We start from the raw sequence: 25,982 nt of genomic DNA on the forward strand, positions 1-25,982 counted from the left end.
GCAGCACTCCACCAATTAGGCCTGTATGGCACTGGCCAGACAGAAGCCACTCCTCAGTAAAAAGGCAGCACAGCTCGCTTGGAGTTTGCCAAAAGGCAATGAGAAACAAGATTTTCTGGTCTGAATGCCAAGCGTCACGTCTGGAGGAAACCTTGCACCATCCCTACGGTGAAGCGTGGTGGCAGCAGGGACTGGGAGACTAGTCCGGATCGAGGCAAAGATGAACGGAGCAAAGTACAGAGAGATACTTGAAGAAAACCTGCTTCAGTGCGCTCAGGACCTCAGACTGGTGCGAAGGTTCACCTTCCAACAGGACAACGACCCTAAGCACACAGCCAAGACAACGCAGGAGTGGCTTCGGGACAAGTCTCTGAACATCCTTGAGTGGCCCAGCCAGAGACCGGACTTGAAGCCAATCGAACATCTCTGGAGAGACCTGAAAATAGCTGTGCAGTAACGCTCCCCATCCAACCTGGCAGAGCTTGAGAGGATCTGCGGAGAAGAATGGAAGAAACTCCCCAAATACAGGTGTGCCAAGCTTGTAGCGCCATACCCAAGAAGACTTGATGCTGTAATCGCTGCCAAAGGTGCTTCAACAAAGTACTAAGAAAGGGTCTGAATACTTATGTAAATGTAATATCAGTTTTGTATTCTGAATAAATTGGCAAAATATTGTAAAAACGTGTTTTTGCCTTGTCATTATGGGGTATTGTGTGCTGATTGATGAGGGAAAAACAATTTAATCAACTTTTAGAATAAGGCTGTAACATAACATGTAGAAAAAGTCAAAGGTTCTGAATACTTTCCATCTTCTGCCAACAACACGTTACTGTATGTCATGGAATTTCAAGTCAAATAGAACCTATTTTTAAAACCTCTTTATAAAGTTGGTTTTGAAGCATAAACTGGAAATTTGGTAGACAATGATTGTCTGTTTCATATCTGCAAAAGTAGTTAAAACGGTGTCCGTTCCACTTTAAAAACACAACTGCATGCCATCTCTAATTCATAAGATGCAAATCTACCAAAAGAAAATAAATTTTTCTAAAGATGATAAAATCCATAAATGCTTGGATATATTGTCCACTTCACTGAGGGGATGCAACAAAAATACAGAATTAACAACAAAACACTTTTTAAAGGATAAAATAGTTTTATTTATAGTCTCATAGTAAAGGTAGGCCTCAACTTGCAAGACAATTCTTGGCAGTATGTACAACATACTTGTAATTTCCATGGAATGGAATCAAATATCTATTTAGTATACACTAATCATACCCTAAAAAAAATGGGGGAACAAATGGGAAAAATATACATACACATTTCCTAGACACACAAAATGCTTTGTTTTTTTTTCTTGGAGTCGGCGACATTTAAGATTTTAACTGTGTAATTCACAACACATTCACTTAATTTTCTCCTCATATTGAAAAAAAATGGGAACTACCTTTTGACATTCAATATCTATTTCATACCTTGAAGGAAAACTACAAGTGACAAATTGGTATTTTCCAATGATTTGTGAGAATACAAAATGCATCACTTTTTTTGAGAACTTGAAAATATCCAATCAATAAACTATTTTTTTTATTTTTATTGAGATTCCTAACTTTTGCTCTGCCACCTAAATTCATTCACTAGTTCAAGCAAAAGGACAAAATACGATACAAGTTTTGGAATCTTTTTTCATAACATCAATTATTTTCCACAAAGGGGATTATATTTAATTTCTAACAAATGTGTCAAAATGGAAAACATCTGCAATCCTGTTGGCCTGAGGTGGGTTTGTGTTTCACTTTTACATCAAATTATATATTTTTTGTGGTAATGTTTTGAAGGTATGCTTCTCCAACCAACAGGATGACTCTTCTAGGCGTGTGTATAAATTCTAAAAACAGGTTCTTATCAAGATAAATTGACTAAATAAACAAAAGTAGTATATGTTAGCAGTGCTTGGAGTACGCCTCTCTCTCTCCTCTCCGTAGTTTTCAGCCGAGAGGAGAGAGTACATAGTAGAGGGTACAAAAGCATTGAGTCCTTTAGGTCGCGAAGCTTCCTCATTTTGGGTTTTGGATAGTTGTTGACGAAAGGGAGAGAAGTCAGAAAAGGGAAGCAAGGAACCGACAGGGGAAAAACAGAAGCTTTGCACGTCGTATTCAAAAATCAGTCTACTTTTCTTCCTCCCTCCCTCGGGGATGGCGTGATGAAAGGACGTCAGGATAGACAGATCAGCAGGGACGGATGGAGTCTCCACTCTCCACTGAGAGCACATCCAGAGATATGGAGGGAGGAGAAGGTAGTGGGAATCAGAGGAGCAGTCCTGACTACTGGACCAGTAACCGTGGATGCAGTACCCCTCCACACCAGGCATGGTGCTGTGGGCTAGCCTGGCGCTCTAGCTGGCCTCCACGCGGAGCTTCTTCCTGGGGGCGGGGGGTTCCTCTGGCTCGGACTCTGAGCTGGAGTCAGAGCCTCCGTCGAAAGCAGACACAGCGCTGCCTTTAGGGTTGGTGTACAGGCTGCTGTCTGAAGAACTGTAGCTGGCCTGGAGCTGGGTCGAACCCTTCACCTTCTCCAGCGCACGCACTACAGGGGAGAAGGACGGCGAAAGAGGGAGAAGGAGATGGATGGAGAAAGAAGGGAAATAGACAAAAGGAAGAGAAAGGAAAGAGGATGGAGGAGAGGGAGCGAGGGAAGGATGGAGGAGATGGAGCGAGGGAAGGAAGGGGGAGAGGGAGCGAGGGAAGGAAGGGGGAGCGAGCGAAGGGAGAGGGAGTGAGGAAAGCGAGGGAAGGAAGGGGGAGAGCGAGGGAAGGAAGGGGGAGAGCGAGGGAGGGAAGGAAGGGGGAGAGCGAGGGAGGGAAGGAAGGGGGAGAGCGAGGGAAGGAAGGGGGAGAGCGAGGGAAGGAAGGGGGAGAGCGAGGGAAGGAAGGGGGAGAGCGAGGGAAGGAAGGGGGAGAGCGAGGGAAGGAGGAGAGGGAAGGAAGGAAGGAGAGGGAGTGAGGGAAGGAAGAATAGAGAAAGGGGGTGAGAAGGAAAGAGGGAAATTGAGAAATGAAGGTAAAAATTTGGCCCATAAGCAGACAAACACACAAGCTACAGGTAGAGATGGTCCGTAGGTACGGTATGTTCTAAATCACACTACAGTAGATGGTCCGTAGGTACGGTATGTTCTAAATCATACTACAGTAGATGGTCCGTAGGTACGGTATGTTCTAAATCATACTACAGTAGATGGTCCGTAGGTACGGTATGTTCTAAATCATACTACAGTAGATGATCCGTAGGTACGGTATGTTCTAAATCATACTACAGTAGATGGTCCGTAGGTACGGTATGTTCTAAATCACACTACAGTAGATGGTCCGTAGGTACGGTATGTTCTAAATCATACTACAGTAGATGGTCCGTAGGTACGGTATGTTCTAAATCATACTACAGTAGATGGTCCGTAGGTACGGTATGTTCTAAATCACACTACAGTAGATGGTCCGTAGGTACGGTATGTTCTAAATCATACTACAGTAGATGGTCCGTAGGTACGGTATGTTCTAAATCACACTACAGTAGATGGTCCGTAGGTACGGTATGTTCTAAATCATACTACAGTAGATGGTCCGTAGGTACGGTATGTTCTAAATCATACTACAGTAGATGGTCCGTAGGTACGGTATGTTCTAAATCATACTACAGTAGATGGTCCGTAGGTACGGTATGTTCTAAATCATACTACAGTAGATGGTCCATAGGTACGGTATGTTCTAAATCACACTACAGTAGATGGTCCGTAGGTACGGTATGTTCTAAATCACACTACAGTAGATGGTCCGTAGGTACGGTATGTTCTAAATCATACTACAGTAGATGGTCCGTAGGTACGGTATGTTCTAAATCACACTACAGTAGATGGTCCGTAGGTACGGTATGTTCTAAATCACACTACAGTAGATGGTCCATAGGTACGGTATGTTCTAAATCACACTACAGTAGATGGTCCGTAGGTACGGTATGTTCTAAATCACACTACAGTAGATGGTCCGTAGGTACGGTATGTTCTAAATCACACTACAGTAGATGGTCTGTAGGTACAGTATGTTCTCCATCATACTCACCTTGCTGCTCCAGCAGAGCGTTCTGCCTTTTCAAGTCGTCGATGTCCTGCTGGTGCGTGTGGTTTTTCCTCCTCATATACTGGATGTAGTCTGTGGCTTTGTCTAGGATCTGAGCTCGGGACGCCTGTTTGATAGATTGCTGGTGGCAACAAAGGAAAAACTCATGACGCACGGCAAGGTTGCAGTGACATCACATCACTGACTAACCCCTCTAACACAGTTACTGTAATACACTGACTAACCCCTCTAACCCAGTTACTGTAATACACTGACTAACCCCTCTAACACAGTTACTGTAATACACTGACTAACCCCTCTAACACAGTTACTGTAATACACTGACTAACCCCTCTAACACAGTTACTGTAATACACTGACTAACCCCTCTAACACAGCTACTGTAATACACTGACTAACCCCTCTAACACAGTTACTGTAATACACTGACTAACCCCTCTAACACAGTTACTGTAATACACTGACTAACCCCTCTAACACAGCTACTGTAATACACTGACTAACCCCTCTAACACAGTTACTGTAATACACTGACTAACCCCTCTAGCACAGTTACTGTAATACACTGACTAACCCATCTAACACAGTTACTGTAATACACTGACTAACCCCTCTAGCACAGTTACTGTAATACACTGACTAACCCCTCTAACACAGTTACTGTAATACACTGACTAACCCCTCTAACACAGTTACTGTAATACACTGACTAACCCCTCTAACACAGTTACTGTAATACACTGACTAACCCCTCTAACACAGTTACTGTAATACACTGACTAACCCCTCTAACACAGCTACTGTAATACACTGACTAACCCCTCTAACACAGTTACTGTAATACACTGACTAACCCCTCTAACACAGTTACTGTAATACACTGACTAACCCCTCTAACACAGTTACTGTAATACACTGACTAACCCCTCTAACACAGCTACTGTAATACACTGACTAACCCCTCTAACACAGTTACTGTAATACACTGACTAACCCCTCTAACACAGTTACTGTAATACACTGACTAACCCCTCTAACACAGTTACTGTAATACACTGACTAACCCCTCTAACACAGTTACTGTAATACACTGACTAACCCCTCTAACACAGTTACTGTAATACTACTGCTGTTAACCCCTCTAACACAGTTACTGTAATACACTGACTAACCCCTCTAACACAGTTACTGTAATACACTGACTAACCCCTCTAACACAGTTACTGTAATACACTGACTAACCCCTCTAACACAGTTACTGTAATACACTGACTAACCCCTCTAACACAGTTACTGTAATACACTGACTAACCCCTCTAACACAGTTACTGTAATACACTGACTAACCCCTCTAACACAGTTACTGTAATACACTGACTAACCCCTCTAACACAGTTACTGTAATACACTGACTAACCCCTCTAACACAGTTACTGTAATACACTGACTAACCCCTCTAACACAGTTACTGTAATACACTGACTAACCCCTCTAACACAGTTACTGTAATACTACTGCTGTTAACCCCTCTAACACAGTTACTGTAATACACTGACTAACCCCTCTAACACAGTTACTGTAATACACTGACTAACCCCTCTAACACAGTTACTGTAATACACTGACTAACCCCTCTAACACAGTTACTGTAATACACTGACTAACCCCTCTAACACAGTTACTGTAATACACTGACTAACCCCTCTAACACAGTTACTGTAATACACTGACTAACCCCTCTAACACAGTTACTGTAATACACTGACTAACCCCTCTAACACAGCTACTGTAATACACTGACTAACCCCTCTAACACAGTTACTGTAATACACTGACTAACCCCTCTAACACAGTTACTGTAATACACTGACTAACCCCTCTAACACAGCTACTGTAATACACTGACTAACCCCTCTAACACAGTTACTGTAATACACTGACTAACCCCTCTAACACAGTTACTGTAATACACTGACTAACCCCTCTAACACAGCTACTGTAATACACTGACTAACCCCTCTAACACAGTTACTGTAATACACTGACTAACCCCTCTAACACAGTTACTGTAATACACTGACTAACCCCTCTAACACAGTTACTGTAATACACTGACTAACCCCTCTAACACAGTTACTGTAATACACTGACTAACCCCTCTAACACAGTTACTGTAATACACTGACTAACCCCTCTAACACAGTTACTGTAATACACTGACTAACCCCTCTAACACAGTTACTGTAATACTACTGCTGTTAACCCTAGCCTGGTTAAACCAGACTGAATACTACGTTCAGAGACCCTATATGTAATTCTATGGCTGCTCTCTCACAATGGTGGTGCAGTGTTGTCTGTTTAAACCAGGCCACACTACCAAATTCCCTCAGGCCACCATAATGCAGTCCAACAACCAGAGCCTACACCGTGAATGAAGCTGCTAGGATGATGAGAATGTGACATTTGAACCACTAAAACCTTCCTTTAACACTTCAGAAAAGGAGAGAACACTTTAAAATCAGACTAAATCCAGAATTATCCATAACTTTGCAAATAATAAGCCTGGCTGGAACAAAACTATCATGAATGTGAACCTGAACCAAAAATTGTCTGCATTTCCATAATTTGACAGTTTCTCTGTCTCTGTCACATAAGTATTCATTAGTATGTTTCTATGACGAACCAGGCTTCGACAGGAGGGACAGAGACAGACCAGAAGTGCCTGTGCCTCAATTCCTACGCAGATCAAAATATATATTTCCCAAATGTTAGTTTCTAAAGATGTAAGCCTGTCACATACGAATCCATGAGCACGTCTGTATGACGAGCCTGGCTTATAGAGCAGGGACAGAGAGAGACAGTATCAGGCGTGGAATATAGACTTGATCCAGCTTCTCATCGCACAGCAACACAAAGGCTGTGTCCAAATGGCACCCTATTCTCATAATGAACTACTTCTGAGTGCCCTAAGTAGTGCACTATACAGGGAACAGGGTGCCATTTGGGACAAACCCTTGATCCAGCTTCTCTCAGTCAGTCAGTACCACACAAAGCCTTTAACTCTCATTACAACCCTAGCAATGATCAAGTCTACAAGAACACCGGACAACTCCATAAACCCCATGAGAGGGGGTTGGTTTGAAAATAAAACAGTGTTCTGTGCCTGACTATAGCCCGGGCTGGTCTGTTGGGTGGCTCCGATGCCCTCAATGTCAGAGATTGAAGCGGCAACACATTTGGTCATAGCTTCCAGACGCTAGCCTGTGTCCCAGTGTATCTGTTCAGAACACATCTCCTCTCCTCCACTCTCCCATGATCTCCTCACCTCTCCATGTCATAACTACCCATGTATTGAATACACTGAAGGAAGTAGCTACATGTTCTGTGGCATTACCTTTGAACTATTAATTACAGCAACACACAAACCTACATATATCAGCATATAATATATCATAACACATTGCAATGCAATTACATTCACTTTGTTTACCCATATTGCATTCAACAATCCCCCTCCCAACTCATTCACCCAGAATGATCATTTTAGTCATTTAGCAGACGCTCTTATCCAGAGCGACTTACAGTTAGTGAATGCATACATGTTTTTTTTTCTTTTTTTTTCTCATACTGGCCCCCCGTGGGAAACGAACCCACATCCCTGCCGGCCAAACCCTCCCCTACCTTGGACGACGCTGGACCAATTGTGCGCCGCCCCTGGGTCTCCCGGTCGCGGCCGGCTGCGACAGAGCCTGGACTCGAACCAGGATCTCTAGTGGCACAGCTAGCACTGCGATGCGGCGCCTTAGACCACTGCGCCACTCGGGAGTCATGACACACAGAGAGCCATGTATTTAGAGAGTCGGGACATTGAGGTTCCTGCATTATGATGATTTACATGACACTAGAAAATATGGCAGCCATGACAGCACCCCATTAACATTACATGGCAGTCTTACGTCAGATAGCGCGACGATTCCGCCTGCACTGGTCCCTGTTGAGGGACGAGCGTCGCGTAGGAGTGACGCCACCTGATGTAAGACAATGCATTACATGGGGAATAGAATGTCTAGAATGAGCATTATGATGCATTTACATGACAGTTCAACATTCTATGGCAGCCATGTTAGCTCCCCATTAACATTACATGGGGAATATTTAAACAATGCTATGTAACTGAACGTCTAGAATTAGAACATTCCAAATTCTAAAAAATTGTCCCAACTCTAAATACATTGCTCTGGACACACACAAACAACCCTTCCCTCCCCAAAGGATCCCCTCTCCCTAAGCACTTCTGGGTTTACCTCTCTACCAACCTTTTCCCCTTGCAGGGCAGGCACCGAGTCCCGCAGGCTGTGAAAGCTGTCTTTGATGTGATCCCTACGTTTGCGCTCCAGTGCATTGTGGTGTGCCCGTTTGTCTGCCTGCAATGAGAGAGTCACAGGGGGCTTTAGCAGGGGAGGGGGGCGGGAGGTGTCCAGGGAGGTTTGGACTGACAGGGGGACAGGAAACACACACACCAAGCTTCTCTGACCAACTGTCCCCATTAATCCCTACCACCACCAGTTCAGAGTCGTGTGTGTGTGTGTGTGTGTGTTTCTGTGTGCATCAGGGTGAGGTCGTGGCCCGTCCAAGACTGGGCAGGGCAGGCATAGTGAGTTGGCGAGGCAGCAAAGGAGTTGTTCATGGAGGAAACTGACTGGCACCATAGAGATCATCCTCATCCTATAATAATTCATATGGATCTAGAATATTTATGATTCTATTCTACATTCATTTCTATGGTTTTGTTTATTTCTACAACTGGTATAGTAACCCCACTAGTGACTAGAACTGACCCCAGTGCAGCTCTAACTGTGCTCTTCATAATCTACTAAAACTGACCCCAGTGCAGCTCTAACTGTGCTCTTCATGGTCGACTAAAACTGACCCCAGTGCAGCTCTAACTGTGCTCTTCATAATCTACTAAAACTGACCCCAGTGCAGCTCTAACTGTGCTCTTCATGGTCGACTAAAACTGACCCCAGTGCAGCTCTAACTGTGCTCTTCATGGTCGACTAAAACTGACCCCAATGCAGCTCTAACTGTGCTCTTCATGGTCGACTAAAACTGACCCCAGTGCAGCTCTAACTGTGCTCTTCATGGTCGACTAAAACTGACCCCAGTGCAGCTCTAACTGTGCTCTTCATGGTCGACTAAAACTGACCCCAGTGCAGCTCTAACTGTGCTCTTCATAATCTACTAAAACTGACCCCAGTGCAGCTCTAACTGTGCTCTTCATGGTCGACTAAAACTGACCCCAGTGCAGCTCTAACTGTGCTCTTCATGGTCGACTAAAACTGACCCCAGTGCAGCTCTAACTGTGCTCTTCATAATCGACTAAAACTGACCCCAGTGCAGCTCTAACTGTGCTCTTCATAATCGACTAAAACTGACCCCAGTGCAGCTCTAACTGTGCTCTTCATGGTCGACTAAAACTGACCCCAGTGCAGCTCTAACTGTGCTCTTCATGGTCGACTAAAACTGACCCCAGTGCAGCTCTAACTGTGCTCTTCATAATCGACTAAAACTGACCCCAGTGCAGCTCTAACTGTGCTCTTCATGGTCGACTAAAACTGACCCCAGTGCAGCTCTGTGCTCTTCATAATCTACTAAAACTGACCCCAGTGCAGCTCTAACGGTGCTCTTCATGCAGAGCAGTCTAGGCCAGGATAGGTGGTGAGGCAAAAGACACTAACTCCATTTAATGAGAGGAGAGGTGGGTGGGGGCTAAAATGGTGACATCGTGGTTTAGTTTGACAGTTCCTACATTTGCCTACACCTGACACCTAGGCCTAACTGACAAACTATTAGGAGTTATGTTCTGGGTTAGGAATGGTATTTAATAACCTGAGGATTTGTTATTTGGCACTGTATCATGGGGGATGAATTTACCGATTTTGGTGTGTTCTTATACAGTGAAATGTGTCTTCAGAATATCTGTTTTTGTTATGCATTGTAAAAGCCTATTGTATTTGCTACGGACCATTTCATAAATGATAGCCTTTTGTTTGTTAAGGCCTAACAGTAGGACTGTTTTATACTCTGCTCCTGTAAGGCTGGGGTTTAGGCCTATGTTATATATATAGCCTGTTGTTCTGAACACAAACCTACTAATTATCCCTATGATCTGCCGTCTGGTGAGGATCACCTATAGTCTCTATAGCCTACACACAGAATAAACAGACATCTTGTGGGAATCATCTACCTAAAACACACCTAGTGTTTTTTCATGTCTCTATATAGGCCTACACACAGAGACACCCCTCCCTAAGCCACTCCATACTGCTGCCAGGGCTTCAGCTGGCTCATCTACCTAAACACACATAGGCAGAGTCCTGAATGGCACTCTATTCCCTATGTAGCACACTACTTTTGATGACCAGGGCCAATAGGGAACAGGGTGCCATTTGGGACGCAGCCATAGTTATTTCATGTCTCTCTACACACAGACCGAACAATATAGAAACATCCCTCAGGCACCAAATAGATTCACTGCACTGAGGGACTCTGTCAGGCCTGTCAAAGCCTCTCTGTCAGGCCTGTCAAAGCCTCTCTGTCAGGCCTGTCAAAGCCTCTCTGTCAGGCCTGTCAAAGCCTCTCTGTCAGGCCTGTCAAAGCCTCTCTGTCAGGCCTGTCAAAGCCTCTCTGTCAGGCCTGTCAAAGCCTCTCTGTCAGGCCTGTCAAAGCCTATCTGTCAGGCCTGTCAAAGCCTCTCTGTCAGGCCTGTCAAAGCCTCTCTGTCAGGCCTGTCAAAGCCTCTCTGTCAGGCCTGTCAAAGCCTCTCTGTCAGGCTTGTCAAACCCGCTCTGTCAGGCCTGTCAAACCCGCTCTGTCAGGCCTGTCAAAGCCTCTCTGTCAGGCCTGTCAAACCCTCAAAGTTGAATGTGCATAAAATAAACAATTTCCTTCAACTGTAAAACACTCGTAGCCTTTAGGCTTCAGCTCAGATATTTCCAAGATGGTTGCCGACCCATGTTATATGACTAGGGCTAGGCCCAGAGCAGAGCAGCAGCAGTTTAACTTGTTTCAGGCCAGGCAACAGTAGCTCCCACAAAGGTCCTCGACTCTGACTCATTTATAACCAATGATGTATATACACCCTGGATTGCTGATGCTGAGGATTGGCCATTGAGAGGCTTTGAAGCCACCGGTCAGCCATATTGTCACTCCCCAGTAGGAGCCGTCCTCCATAGGAATGAATGGAATTCTACAGTATTTCAATTAAATGTTTCAAGGACAAAATTACATGTATTTAAGTATTTTTGTTGTTGTAGTGGGGACAGTAACAGAACTGTAAAAAAATAAAAAATAATTCACACTAAGGATAAAAAATATATATATATATATATTTTTTTTTTATGTGGCAAAACCAAAACGTAGACATTAATAAATGCATTTCTATAGCTTCCAAAATATTTTTCAGAATGGTGGGGGAGTGCCAAGATGGAGACGCGGTGGCTTCAAAACAGTGCCCTGTCAGTCATCTAGTGTATAGATTGTCAGATGCAGTGGCACCATAAAAGGTTACTAGACAGGGTGTTTTGGTTCTAACTTGTCTACAGGGTCAGGCCAGGCCTGTGACTGACTGTGTGAAAGTTACATTAGGATAGGAAGCCCCATGAAATCCCCACCAAGTCTCTCCATGACAAGTTATTAGAGGAATGCACAAAGAGTCTACGACTAACCCTGGGGATACAGCTGCTGCCCTAGGGTCTGGGCCATGTAGTGAGGCTCTCCACCAAGGGCCTAACAGCTGCATTCAGGACTGAGAACCATGTGGCCTTCCCATAACATACACTAGTGCTGAGAGATTAACCGAAATTAAGATTATTTTTCGGGTTTTTAAACAACTAATTTACCGATGTCGGTTCAATTATTTGAATTCCATTTCGTTCGTTTTTTTCCCTTCTTCTGTGATCTCAATGTGCAGTTTCTCTAGAGATAAATCAGATCAAGGCCGAACTGTGCGATGTAGTAGGGAGTTGTAGTTTCCAACAGGCCAATACTATACATAGTTTAGCGCAGAAAACATGGGAATGAACTACAATGACCATAATCCATTGCGCGCCTACTTGGCCGGTCTGTGTGGGGCAGACACGGAGAGGGAGAAAAGCGAGAAGATGCGCGATCGAGAGGGATTGAGAAAAGTTGCTTCGCGAGGTATCTCTACCTGAAAATACATGATCTAAATCAGGGATGGGCTACTTCCGGCCCATTTTGAAAGCCCTCGGATTGAGGCTGTTTTGAGGGCAAAAGGGGTGGTGCAACTCAACATTAGGAAGGTGTTAATGTTTTGTACACTCAGTTTATTCCTAGGCCTATCTAATGACACAGTAATGTCTTTGATGTTGAAGTCTATCGAGTAATTTCCAAAGAGGGAAGAGCATTCTGTGTCACCGGGCCTAGTGCCTCAAACTGATCTCCAGTTACCTTAGTGCACAATATCACACCATCTGTTCATACAACTGATATCATACTTCTCAATGGTTTAGCTAGACCTAAATCACTCGCATTTTATTTAGACATCTGAACATAAACATTACAAAACGTTGGGTTACGGATGTAACCTTGGTTCTCTGAGTAGAGTAACGGGTCGCCAAATGACCTATGGGTACAACTTCCCCTTCACACAATGTGATTGAGATGCTTAATATCAAAATAAGTTTAGTCACACCACACCCTTACTGTCCCCATGTGACCTTGCACTATAAAAAGGCAGTGTGGCGTAACCAAATGAAAGCTTGGCGACCCGTTACTCTACTCAAAGAACCAAGGTTACATCCGTAACCCAGCTTTCCCCTTACGTTTTCTGAACGGGTCACCAAACGAAATAGCGTAGAGGCTGTACCAAAATGGTCGTTCGGACAACAAAGTGGGATAACTAACCATTTAACTTAGTCCAGACGAGTCCCTGGGACGTCCTTGTATCCACCACAGGATGCAACATAATATAATTACCCAACAGGGTAACAGAGAATTTCAACTGTGGTACACAACCGTATACACAAGCAAGCTGAAAGCTAGAACTTACACGAGGCTTCAAAATGGGCGCAATAGCACACCAAGAGTGGAAGGCTTCCATATAGAACGTCCATGTCACTGATGGTTGATTAGTAAGTATGAACAAGGTTCACAGTGTGCTCACTTATCCGGGTTGGGAGAAATCGCCGTGTCCAGAACCACAGATCCCACTGATGGTGTGGACATAACATGGAGTCTGTAGTTACCTCATGAAAGTCATGGGTCTTGGCCAACTTGCAGAAGCACAGATGGAGTCCAGGGAGGCCCCTCTGGTGGAGTGTGCTGCCACGCCGTCTAACCAGGCAAAGTGTATGCAACTCACGACTCTCCTGTGAGGAGTGGTGAGGCGTGTGAAATGCCGCTATGATTAAGGGCTGGTTAGCATGTGATGGCGAAAGCACCTTGGGTAAGAATGCTGGATTTGGCCGAAGCACTGCCTTAGATCCATCTTCTGCTAAAGTGAGGCTTGAAGGATGGGTAGAAAGTGCATGTAATTCATCAACAGGCTTGGCTGAAACCATAGCCAATAGAAAGGCAGTATTGACAGAGCTCAAATAGCTCAAGTGAAGACAGGGGCTCAAATGGTGGGCTCATAAGTGATCATAGAACAACACAAGTAATTGTTCCAACAATTGTTTACAGACATACACTAAGTTGACTGTGCCTTTAAAACAGCTTTAGAAGCTTCTGATAGGCTAATTGACATCATTTGAGTCAATTGGAGGTGTACCTGTGGATGTATTTCAAGGCCTACCTTCAAACTCAGTGCCTCTTTGCTTGACATCATGGAAAAATCAAAAGAAATCAGCCAAGACCTCAGAAAATAATTGTAGACCTCCACAAGTCTGGTTCATCCTTGGGAGAAATTTACAAACGCCTGAAGGTACCACGTTCATCTGTACAAACAATAGTACGCAAGTATAAACACCATGGGACCAAGCAGCCGTCATACTGCTCAGGAAGGAGACGCGTTCTGTCTCCTAGAGATGAATGTACTTTGGTGCGAAAAGTGCAAATCAATCCCAGAACAACAGCAAAGGACCTTGTGAAGATGCTGGAGGAAACAGGTACAAAAGTATCTATATCCACAGTAAAACAAGTCCTATAATCGACATAACCTGAAAGGCCGCTCAGCAAGGAAGAAGCCACTGATCCAAAACCGCCATATTGGAGTGGCCATCACAAAGCCCTGACCTCAACCCTATAGAACATTTGTGGGCAGAACTGAAAAAGCGTGTGCGAGCAAGGAGGCCTACAAACCTGACTCAGTTACACCAGCTCTGTCAGGAGGAATGGGCCAAAATTCACCCAACTTTATTGTAAGTCGCTCTGGATAAGAGCGTCTGCTAAATGACTAAAATGTAAATGTAAAATGTTATTGTGGGAAGCTTGTGGAAGGCTACCCGAAACGTTTGACCCAAGTTAAACAATTTAAAAGCAAAGCTACTAAATACTAATTGAGTGTATGTAAACTTCTGACCCACTGGGAACGTGATGAAAGAAATAAAAGCTGAAATAAATCATTCTCTCTACTATTATTCTGACATTTCACATTCTTAAAATAAAGTGGTGATCCTAACTGACCTAACACAGGGAATTTTTACTAGGATTAAATGTCAGGAATTGTGAAAAACTGAGTTTAAATGTATTTGGCTAAGGTGTATGTAACATTGACTTCAACTGTAATTGTTTTGAATATCATATTGTAATTTGTAGTATTTGGAGATTGAAAAATATGACATAAAAGCCCTGCCTAGATTATCAGTGCTCACTATGTGTTGAGATAACATTCTGCAGCTAAATGTTAAGTCCATGTGAATCAGTTTGATAAAGACTGGCCAAGCTGACAGGGGAAAAACATGACGTGCTGTTATGCAAAAGTATGTCCTGCCGCCAGCCTGTGTGTTTTCTTAGCCGGTATGCAACGTGGCTACGTCATTAACTCAGCCTGCCTGCCAGCAGCCCAGTAAGTACACAGTGACCCGTCCAGTAAATATGGCACTAATCACTTGCTAGCTGAACCACGCAGTCAAGAATATAGCTGCGAGCAGCAATGAACGGGGTTCAGATGATAAAGGACAATATCAGTTGGATAACAAAACAAGCACTATCATGTAGGAACTATCTTCAATCAGTGACAGCATTACCATATCAATACAAGTATGGCGCAAGTGAAGTTTAGTGCTGTAAGTTGGTTATATTTGAATGCACCAGGTAATCATTCTTAAAGTCATTACTTAATGTATTGAGTTTATATAGCCTACCAATTCTGAGGTCAATTTGACTAATGGTTTATGTTAAGATTAGTGAAATATTTTCAGTGTTACTTTGAATGCAGCAGCTAATCATTATGACATTTATTATTAGAGGTTATTCATTGAGTCTATATACCAAATCTGCAGTCAATTTGACTTATGGTTCATGATAATAACATTTAAAAATAATTTTTAGCATTAGCATGTGCTAACATGCATCTATGTCCCGTGTAGCTCAGTTGGTAGAGCATGGCGCTTGCAACGCCAGGGTTGTGGGTTCGATTCCCATAGGGGACCAGTATGAAAATGTATGCACTCATTAACTGTAAGTCGCTCTGGATAAGAGCGTCTGCTAAATGACTAAAATGTATAGGTACAGTGCGGCCATTAAAGACTGATGTAAGGAGTCTAAATACAACATCTGGAGTGAATCTGATATATGGTTCACGAGGAGAAGATTTTGCAGATGATTTTGAGCATTTGCGTTACACATTGCAAAGAATGAGTTAATAGTTTCCTTGTTTTTGGAAATATGTAGTTCATCTCTGGAGTGGATTTAGTGGTTTAAATGGGCTCGTACAATCAGCTCTCTTTTGACCAATCCCTTAGCGCAAACTAATTTAAGACATGTACCATAGGCCCATATTCCACATTTGGTGTGATTTGGGCCTATGGTTCATGAGAAGATTTTTAAGTATGCATTTTTTTGTGCATATGTGCTAATATGCATCTACTGGTATAGTGTGGCCATGTTTGAATGCATCAACATTATTTTCTCAAACTCTTTAGGGACTATTGTGAATTTGGTGTTATTTGGATGCATGGTTCATGAGAATAAGTTTTTCAAAGGTTTTAAAAAATGTCCAAGATGGAGGAAAATCTACCCTGACGGACCTTATCGGTCCTTGAGGCAAATTTGTTCAGCATGAGGGAAGACACCTACATACAACGTTTAAAGTTTGCACTATGGCCTATTTATTGCCTTACCTCCATAACTTGCTACATTTGAACACACTGTATATATATTTTCTGTTGTATTTTTGACTTTATGTTTTACCCCATATGCAACTCTGTGTTGTTGTTTTTAAATCGCACTGCTTTGCTTTATCTTGGCCAGGTCGCAGTTGTAAATGAGAACTTGTTCTCAACTGGCTTACCTGGTTAAATAAAGGTGAAATAAAATAAAATCTCTAGGTCAAATGGGGCAACAGATATGAGGGTTTAAGTGAGACTGCATATAACAGCACCACCTATAGGCCAATCGGTGCCATTCTTTTTGACCAAGTTACTTATGGCCTCTAGTTTTTGTGCAAAAAAATAGAAAAAAAGGTAGCAATCTATGCTCAAGTTATTATATCAAGATAAAAAATTAAATCTGAGAATAAGAATAGGTTTCACAGCTTCGCCTCACATTGATGGGGCTGTGGTGGAGCGGGTTGTCAGTGTCCATGAGGCTGAAAAGACTTGGCATGGCCCCTCAGATCCTCAAAAAGTTACACTACAGCTGCACCATTGAGAGCATCTTGACTGGCTGCATCACCGCTTGGTATGGCAACTGCTTGGCATCCGACCGGAAGGCGCTACAGAGGGTGGTGAGTATGGCTCAGTACAGCACTGGGGCCGAGCTCCCTGCCATCCAGGTCCTCTATACCTGGCAGTGTCAAAGGAAGGCCCAAATAATTGTCAAAGACTCCAGCCACCCAAGCCATAGACCGTTCTCTCTGCTACCGCACATCAAGCTGTACAAGTGCAATGTCTGGAACCAACAGGACCCTGAACAGCTTCTACCCCCAAGCCATAAGACTGCTAAACAAGATTGCTAAATAGTTAATCAAATGGTTACCCGGACTACCTGCATTGACCCTTTTTTTGCACAAACTCTCTTGCACCGACACCCCAACAAACACAATATACGCCCACACACATATAACACACGCACACATGCATACTGACGCCACACACACTCACCACATACTCTGTTGCTACTGTCTATTATCTATCCTGTTGCCTAGTCACTTTAACCCTACTTATATGTACATAGCTACCTCAACTACATCGTACCCCTGCACATCGACTTGGTACTGGTACCCCCTGTATATAGTCATGTTATTGTTACTCACTGTGTATTTATTCCTTTTGTCACTATATATATATATATATATATATGTACGCATTTCACTGTTAGTCTACACCTGTTGTTTAAGAAGCATGTGACAAATAAATACGATTTGATTTTGATTTAATTTTCGTTGTGAACCCCTAAAAACATCTAACAGTGGCTCTGTGCCATCTCCCTTCCTGATGAAGCAGTAATTTATTAACTAAAGAGATACCGTAGCCACTAGCCAGCTAATAAATTTCAATTTCAAAAGCATCTGCGATTTAATTGCCACTTCATGATTAAACAGATGACCTAGAAGTGCATTTTGCAAAGGCGCATCTGGTCGTTAACAGTATTCCTAGGAGAAGCTGGCTAGGTTTTTTTTCTTTATAAACCGGGGCTTGGGCTGGCTGCTGTGGCACGATACGATTTATTCTAAATATTGCATACATTCCGTGTCTCCAACTCCCTATGGCCGCATATGGGATGGGGATACCCTTCAATACATGGATAAGATGATCTGTGCAAAAGCAAATATTGGCTTGATGGATATATCGTATGCATTATGTAAAAGTAAAATCATAGCAATTTGTCCTGTGAAAACGAACTCCTGTCCAAACCCCCAGCTTTCAGCTACCTCCTTGCATTCTGGCTACTAGTTACATCCTCCGTGTGTGTAGTTACATCCTCCGTGTGTGGTCCTCTGTAGCTCAGCTGGTAGAGCACGGCGCTTGTAACGCCAAGGTAGTGGGTTCGATCCCCGGGACCACCCATACACAAAAAAATGTATGCACGCATGACTGTAAGTCGCTTTGGATAAAAGCGTCTGCTAAATGGCATATTATAGTGTGCAATGGTATATTCAGGAGTATGTGGCTAGGTTTGCATGCTAGTTAACAACAAGGTTGGTTGATTTCTTCTCGCTCACTAACTGCAGGAACCCCTTTTATTCCGCCACAGTATCCATTCCCACCATCCCTTGCTAAGCTTACCGGGAATGGCCAATGTGTATCATCTAACATTAGCTAGCAGCACGAACATAATTTTTAGCCAGATATGACCATGGCATAATTTCAATACATTTGATAGAATTCCAATAATTTTGATATATTTAACATTACGCACCACATTGTGATATCTCGGTGAGTCTTCCTGTAAAAAGAAACAGAACAGAAAAGTACGATTGTAGCCACAATTCCATGTAGCGTGACCTAGCTAGTTAGCTAACTTAGTTAGCAATCCATTTTAACCCCAATATTTGCAGCAAACATAATATCTGTAGCTAGCTAGTAAGTGAACATCATCCATTTCTGAGCTACTAGTTAACCTTTTATGAGCTACTGATCTTCTTGTGGATAACGTTAGCTCACTACCAGTTACCGTACTAGCCAACTAGCTACCTAGATAGCTACCTAGATAGGTAGCTAGCTAGCAACCACGGGCTCAGAAATACGAGGCGTTTTAATGGCTCGCTACCTAGTCAACTAACTAGCAAGCTAGCAAAGTCACGAAATAGACATTTACTCACGTCACTATCGACTTCGATATCATCGTTATCACTCATTCTTCGGTGAAATGGTGGATTTAAAATGAAAGGATCGCTCACAACATGAAGCAAACGCCTAACGATAAGGAAAATGTACAGACTGACTACTCTTCCTACAGTCAAGAACGAGATTTAACGAACACTATTTACACGTGACTGCCTCAACACGGACAGCTACCGTTCCGCAACATGCCTGCAGGTGTATGGGATGTGTAGTTTTTCTATGATAATAACCAATTACTCTAAACCATGAAGTGGCTTGTCTATTAACTACATTACCCACGACTAAAAGGAATGCAGTGCGTCAGAATAACGTCAAAAGCGTTCTATTTACCTCGCAATGTACCATGGGAGGTGTAGTCTAGACAGTAGCTGCGTCAGTGGGGCCACTATTGAGACACGTGGATCGCTACAATAGCAATATCGGCCTCTTAGTATTCAACACTGACAGCCTTTCTTTCTTTCTTTCTTTCTTTCTTTCCTTCTTTCTTTCATGCTATATACATGTGTAACAGGCATGAACATTTATTTTACCACATTTCTCTTTGCTGTGTAAATCCTGCAGCGCTGTGCTTTACATTGCATCTACTGATTGAAAAATCGATTTCATGTGCGAAGTGTTGAATGTTTCCTTATTTGAAATTAATGTATTTTTCATCAAGGTCAACTATTAAGCTCCCCTACTCTGCATAAAGATTGTGGGGGCAGCCCTGCCCTAAGCGTATAGGGAATAATCTAGGCTTTTTCTCCACAAAAGTGTACTCTAGATAAGGAGCTTACACAGTGGATTATTTGAGCTGCTGCAACAGTGGATCGGCAAATGTGTAAAAACAAGCATAGTGAGAGTAGCATCAGTTCCCCAACAGGTCAGGAGGGCGCTGGCAGCTGCCAATGACACCCCCACCAACCACGTACACACCCGCAGTGACCCCCATCCTTCCTCTCTCTCTTTCTCTCCCTTCATCCTTCTCGCCACCCTCCCTTCCCTCATTCTATCCGCAGACAAGCTCTCCCCCTCTCTCTGACCAGACCCCCCCGTCCACCCAGATTCAGACCTTCCCTGCCCGACCCCCTTGGCTTCCACCCTTTCCCTCCCTCCCTCCCTCCCCCCCTCCCTCCCTCCCTCCCTCCCTCCCTCCCTCCCTCCCTCCCTCCTTCCCTCCCTCCCTCCCTCCCTCCCTCCCTCCCTCCGTCCCTCTTTAGCCCTGTCCCACAGCAGCAGCAGTGTACATTAAAGCCGTGGGCTAAACAGGGTCACCCAGTTAGAGGGCCGTAGCAGCATAACAGCCCATTCAAAGGGATGACAACACAAAAGGCCAGGCTTTAATAATGCATTCAGGCAGCGCTGCAGAACCACTCTATGTTTGCGTCCCAAATGGAATCCTATTTCCTACATAGCGGACTACTTTGAACCATTCAGGTCCCATGAGGGCTCTGGTCAAAAGGAGTGCACTATGTAGGGAATAGAATGCCATTTAGGACCCAGCCTATCTTCCTCTGTTCTGTACCTACCACAGGAGGGGTAGGAAGAGGACTAGAGGGACGTGTGATTCTGGACAGGAGGAACAAACGTATGGTTGTTCAGCTATCGTGAATAAAAATAATGATCAACTTAAAAAAAAAAAAAAATATTGAGTGTTGTTTCACTTATAAATATATTAATATTGTAGAAAAGAGCTGGGTAAGTGTATAGTCATGTTTGCTATGTGACGTGGTTTTTAGCATTTAACATTCACACTGGACTCAAAAGGGTGCAGCAGTCACACAGAACAACATTACATGATAATCCTGAAGGCAACAGAGGTTTTACCCTATGAGCTTTACCACCTTTGAAGCCATCCCCCATGACGTCTTATCACTCTGTCTGTCGGAGATAGGCTGCAGAGGTCTATGAAAAAACCCAGTCAGTGGCAACCATTGATTAGCCTATAGTCTGACACAGGTAGAGAGAGAGAGAGATTGTTTATTTCATTTTTGTTTATGATCTATTTCACATATGTAAACATTTTTTCCCATGCCAATAAAGCCCTTTGAATTTAATTGAGAGAGAGCGAGTGAGAGGAACAGAGAGATATTCAGAGAGCGAGACAGGCAGAGAGAGAGAGAGGCAGAGAGAGAGAGAGATAGACAGAGAGAGAGAGGCAGAGAGAGAGAGGCAGAGAGAGAGAGATAGACAGAGAGAGAGAGGCAGAGAGAGAGAGGCAGAGAGAGAGGCAGAGAGAGAGGCAGAGAGAAAGAGATATGCAGAGAGAGAGGCAGAGAGAGATATGCAGAGAGAGATAGACAGAGAGAGAGATAGACAGGGAGAGAGAGGCAGAGAGAGAGAGAGAGGCAGAGAGAAAGAGAGAGAGAGAGAGAGGCAGAGAGAGGCAGGCAGAGAGAGAGAGGAAGAGAGAAAGAGAGAGAGAGGCAGAGAGAGAGAGGCAGAGAGAGAGAGGCAGAGAGAGTGATAGGTAGAGAGAGAGATGCAGAGAGAAAGATAACCTGGAGAAGAGTCCCCTAAGTAAGCTGGTCCTGGGGCTCTGTTCACAAACACAAACAGACCCCACAGAGACCCAGGACAGCAACACAATTAGACCTAACCAAATCATGAGAAAACAAAAAAGATAATTACTTGACACATTGGAAAGAACTAACAAAAAAACTGAGCAAACTAGAATGCTGTTTGGCCCTAAACAGAGAGTACACAGTGGCAGAATACCTGACCACTGTGACTGACCCAAACATGAGGAAAGCTTTGACTATGTACAGACTCAGTGAGCATAGCCTTGCTATTGAGAAAGGTCGCCGTAGGCAGACCTGGCTCTCAAGAGAAGACAGGCTATGTGCACACTGCCCACAAAATGAGGTGGAAACTGAGCTGAACTTCCAAACCTCCTGCCAAATGTGTGACCATATTAGAGACATATATTTCCCTCAGATTACACAGATCCACAAAGAATTTGAAAACAAACCACATTTTGATAAACTCCCTTATCTACTGGGTGAAATACCACAGTGTGCCATCACAGCAGCAGTTGCCCTTTTCCTGTTGCCACAAGAAAAGGGCAACCAGTGAAGAACAAACACCATTGTAAATACAACCCATATTTATTTATTTTCCCTTTTGTACTTTAACTATTTGCACATCGCTACAACACTGTATATAGACATAATATGACACTTGAAATGTCTTTATTCTTTTGGAACTTTTGTGAGTGTAATGTTTACTGTTCATTTTTTATTGTTTATTTCACTTTGTTTATCCATTTCACTTGCTTTGGCAATGTAAACATATGTTTCCCATGCCAACAAAACCCTTTGACTTGAATTGAATTGAGAGAGAGACCGAGAGAGAGCGAGAGAGAGAGAGGCAGGCGGAGGGAGAGAGAAAGAGAGAGATGGGGGCAGAGAGAGATGCAGAGAGAGGGAGAAAGAGAGAGAGAGAAAGAGAGGGAGCGAGAGAGAGAGAAAGAGAGAGAGAAAAAGAGAGAAAGAGAGAGAGAAAGAAGCCTCTCCACAGACCAAAATCCAGGAGAAGACAACCCCTCCAAGCCCTTACAGCAGCGCCGTCTCTCCAAGACCCTCCTCCAACAAGTCATATCACATTTTATATGTCACATGCTTCGTAGACAAATAAAATAAAATAATATTTGTCACATGCGCCGAATACAACAGGTGTAGACCTTCCCGTGAAATGCTTACTTACAAGCCCTTAACCAACAATGCAGTTTAAAGAAAAATAAGAGTTAAGAAAAATATTTACTAAATAAACTAAAGTAAAAAAAATAAAAGAGCAACAATAAAATAACAATAACGAGGCTATGTACAGGGGGTACCGGTACCGAGTCAATGTACGGTGGTACATGTTAGTCGAGGTAATTGAGGGAATATGTATAGGTAGAGGTAAAGTGACTATGCATAGATAATAAACAGCGAGTAGCAGAAGTGTAAAAAAAAAAAGGGAGGGGGTCAGTGCAAATAGTCCAGGTAGCCATTTGATTAGCTGTTCAGCAGTCTTATGGCTTGGGGGTAGAAGCTGTTAAGAAGCCTTTTGGACCTAGACTTGGCGCTCCAGTACCGCTTGCCGTGCGGTAGCAGAGAGAACAGTCTATGACTAGGGAGTCTGGAGTCTTTGGCAATTTTTAGGGCCTTCCTCTGACACCGCCTTGTTATTTTACGAGTCTGAAATGGTGATTGAGTTGATGGCTGCCATTTTACAGGCTCCTAACCAATTGTGCTATTACGTGTGTCTTCTCGAGTTATTTGTAACTTATTTTGTACATAATATTTCTGCCACCGTCTTTTATGACCAAAAAGAGCTTCTGGATATCAGCACAGCGATTACTCGCCTCATTCTGGACGAATATTTTTTCTTCAACGAGTCGGACGCGAAGGATTTACTTCAGACACATTTACATTTACATTTAAGTCATTTTAGCAGACACTCTTATCCAGAGCGACTTACAAATTGGTGCATTCAACTTAGGATAGCCAGTGGGACAACCACATCTTGATCACAGTAAGTACACTTCTTCAAACAAGCAGCTGTGAGCAAAGTCAGTGCAATCAGGGACAACTACATCCCGATCACAATAAGTACATTTCTTTAAACAAGTCAGTGCTAGCAGGTGAAATAAGTCAGGTGTAGTAAAGGGGGGGGGGGGGGGGGGGTAGAAAGATTACTATTATACTATTCCAGGTATTCCTTAAAGAGGTAGGGTTTCAAGTGTCTCCGGAAGGTGGTCAGTGACTCCGCTGTCCTGGCGTCGTGGGGGAGCTTGTTCCACCATTGGGGTGTCAGAGCAGCGAATAGCTTTGACTGGGCTGAGCCGGAACTGTGCTTCCGTAGAGGTAGGGGAGCTAGCAGGCCAGAGGTGGATGAACATAGTGCCCTCGTTTGGGTGTAGGGTCTGATCAGAGCCTGAAGGTAAGGAGGTGCCGTTCCCCTCACAGCTCCGTAGGCAAGCACCATGGTTTTGTAATAGATAAGTTGCAGGGGGTTAATGGCACAGGCAGGGAACCCAGCCAACAGCGAGTTGCAGTAATCCAGACGGGAGATGACAAGGGCCTTGATTAGGACCTGTAGCGCTTTCTGTGTAAGGTAGGGTCGTACTCTGCGAAGGTTGTAGAGCATGAACCTGCAGGATCGGCTCACCGCTTTGATGTTAGCAGAGAACGACAGGGTGTTATCCAGGGTCACGCCAAGGTTCTTTGCACTCTGGGAGGAGGACACAATGGAGTTGTCAACCGTGATGGCGAGATCATGGAGCGGGCAGTCCTTCCCCGGGAGGAAGAGCAGCTCCGTCTTGCCGAGGTTCAGCTTGAGGTGGTGATCCGACATCCATACTGATATGTCTGCCAGACATGCAGAGATGTGATTCGCCACCTGGTTATCAGAAGGGGGAAAGGAGAAGATGAATTGTGTGTCGTCTGCGTAGCAATGATAGGAGAGACCATGTGAGGATATGACAGAGCCAAGTGACTTGGTGTATAGAGAGAATAGGAGAGGGCCTAGAACTGAGCCCTGGGGGACACCAGTGGTGAGAGCACGTGGTGCGGAGACAGATTCTCGCCACGCCACCTGGTAGGAGCGACCTGTCAGGTAGGACGCAATCCAAGAGTGAGCAGCGTCGGAGATGCCCAACTCGGAGAGGGTGGAGAGGAGGATCTGATGGTTCACAGTATCAAAGGCAGCAGATAGGTCTAGAAGGATAAGAGCAGAGGAGAGAGAGTTAGCTTTGGCAGTGCGGAGAGCCTCCGTGACACAGAGAAGAGCAGTCTCAGTTGAATGACCAGTCTTGAAACCTGACTGGTTAGGATCAAGAAGGTAATTCTGAGAGAGATAGCAGGAGAGTTGGCTAGAGACGGCACGCTCAAGAGTTTTGGAGAGAAAATAAAGAAGGGATACTGGTCTGTAGTTGTTGTTGACATCGGAGGGATCGAGTGTAGGTTTTTTGAGGAGGGGTGCAACTCTCACCCTCTTGAAGACGGAAGGGACATAGCCAGCGTCAAGGATAAGTTGATGAGCGAGATGAGGTAAGGGAGAAGGTCTCCGGAAATGGTCTGGAGAAGAGAGGAGGGGATAGGGTCAAGCGGGCAGGTTGTTGGGCGGCCGGCCGTCACAAGTCGCAAGATTTCATCTGGAGAGAGAGGGGAGAAAGAAGTCAAAGCATAGACACCCAACAAGGCCCAAATCCCTGTCATGTGCAGGAGAAAGAGACAGAGATATCGGGGACCGACGGCGAGTGGGTAATCTGCCTCTTCCATCAGTCCTATTGGCCAACGTACAATCATTGGATAACAAAATTGACGATGTACTATCACAAATATCCTACCAACGGGACATTAAAAACAGTAATATCTTATGTTTCACCGAGTCGTGGCTGAACGACGACGGTTTACGCTGCATCGTCAAGATAGAACAACGGCCTCCGGTAAGACAAGGGGTGGCGGTCTGTGTATATTTGTAAACAACAGCTGGTGCATGAAATCTAATATTAAGGACGTCTCAAGGTTTTGCTCGCCTGAGGTAGAGTATCTCATGATCAGCTGTAGACCACACTATGTACCAAGAGTGTTTTCATCAATATTTTTCGTAGCTGTCTATTTACCACCACAAACCGATGCTGGCACTAAGACCGCACTCAATGAGCTGTATAAGGCCATAAGCAAACAGGAAAACGCTCATCCAGAGGCGGCGCTCCTAGTGGCCGGGGACTTTAATGCAGGGAAACTTAAATCCGTTTTACCTAATTTCTACCAGCATGTTAAATGTGCAACCAGAGGAAGAAAAAAAACTCTAGACCACCTTTACTCCACACACAGAGACGCATACAAAGCTCTCCCTCGCCCTCCATTTGGCAAATCTGACCATAATTCTATCCTCCTGATTTCTGCGTACAAAC

At 44.0% G+C, this 25,982-nt stretch overlaps 1 protein-coding gene across 9 annotated transcripts; it reads right to left on the minus strand.

Annotated features, from left to right (window-relative positions):
• Positions 1-1,828: 1,828 nt before the first annotated feature.
• LOC311119814 (protein max) lies at positions 1,829-19,245 on the minus strand. 9 transcript variants are annotated; one of them, XM_084194465.1, is made up of 6 exons: positions 19,078-19,234; positions 18,675-18,701; positions 8,435-8,554; positions 8,087-8,158; positions 4,113-4,251; positions 1,829-2,586 (listed from the first exon to the last, which is right to left on the minus strand). In XM_084194465.1, the coding sequence occupies exons 1-6, from the start codon at positions 19,111-19,113 to the stop codon at positions 2,396-2,398; spliced, it is 585 nt and encodes a 194-aa protein (XP_084050591.1). In that variant the 5' UTR covers positions 19,114-19,234; the 3' UTR covers positions 1,829-2,395. The 9 variants fall into 9 exon arrangements, with proteins under 9 accessions (XP_084050591.1, XP_084050592.1, XP_084050593.1 ...); XM_084194466.1 differs by having other exon boundaries at positions 8,447-8,554; positions 19,078-19,200; XM_084194467.1 differs by lacking the exon at positions 18,675-18,701 and having other exon boundaries at positions 19,078-19,245.
• Positions 19,246-25,982: the final 6,737 nt, after the last annotated feature.

Source organism: Coregonus lavaretus (genome assembly GCF_964263955.1).
Source record: "Coregonus lavaretus genome assembly, contig: HAP1_SCAFFOLD_703, whole genome shotgun sequence".
In the NCBI taxonomy this organism is placed as follows: Eukaryota; Metazoa; Chordata; class Actinopteri; order Salmoniformes; family Salmonidae; genus Coregonus; species Coregonus lavaretus.

Coding starts and splice junctions, on each gene's coding strand:
- LOC311119814 (XM_084194465.1), bottom strand. CDS start 19,113: ATGAGTGATAACGATGATATCGAAGTCGATAGTGAC. Junction 8,159..8,434: donor GGGAAAAGGTTGGTAGAGAG/GTAAACCCAGAA, acceptor GTCTTACATCAG/GTGGCGTCACTCCTACGCGA. Junction 4,252..8,086: donor GAATCGTCGCGCTATCTGAC/GTAAGACTGCCA, acceptor TGTTGCCACCAG/CAATCTATCAAACAGGCGTC.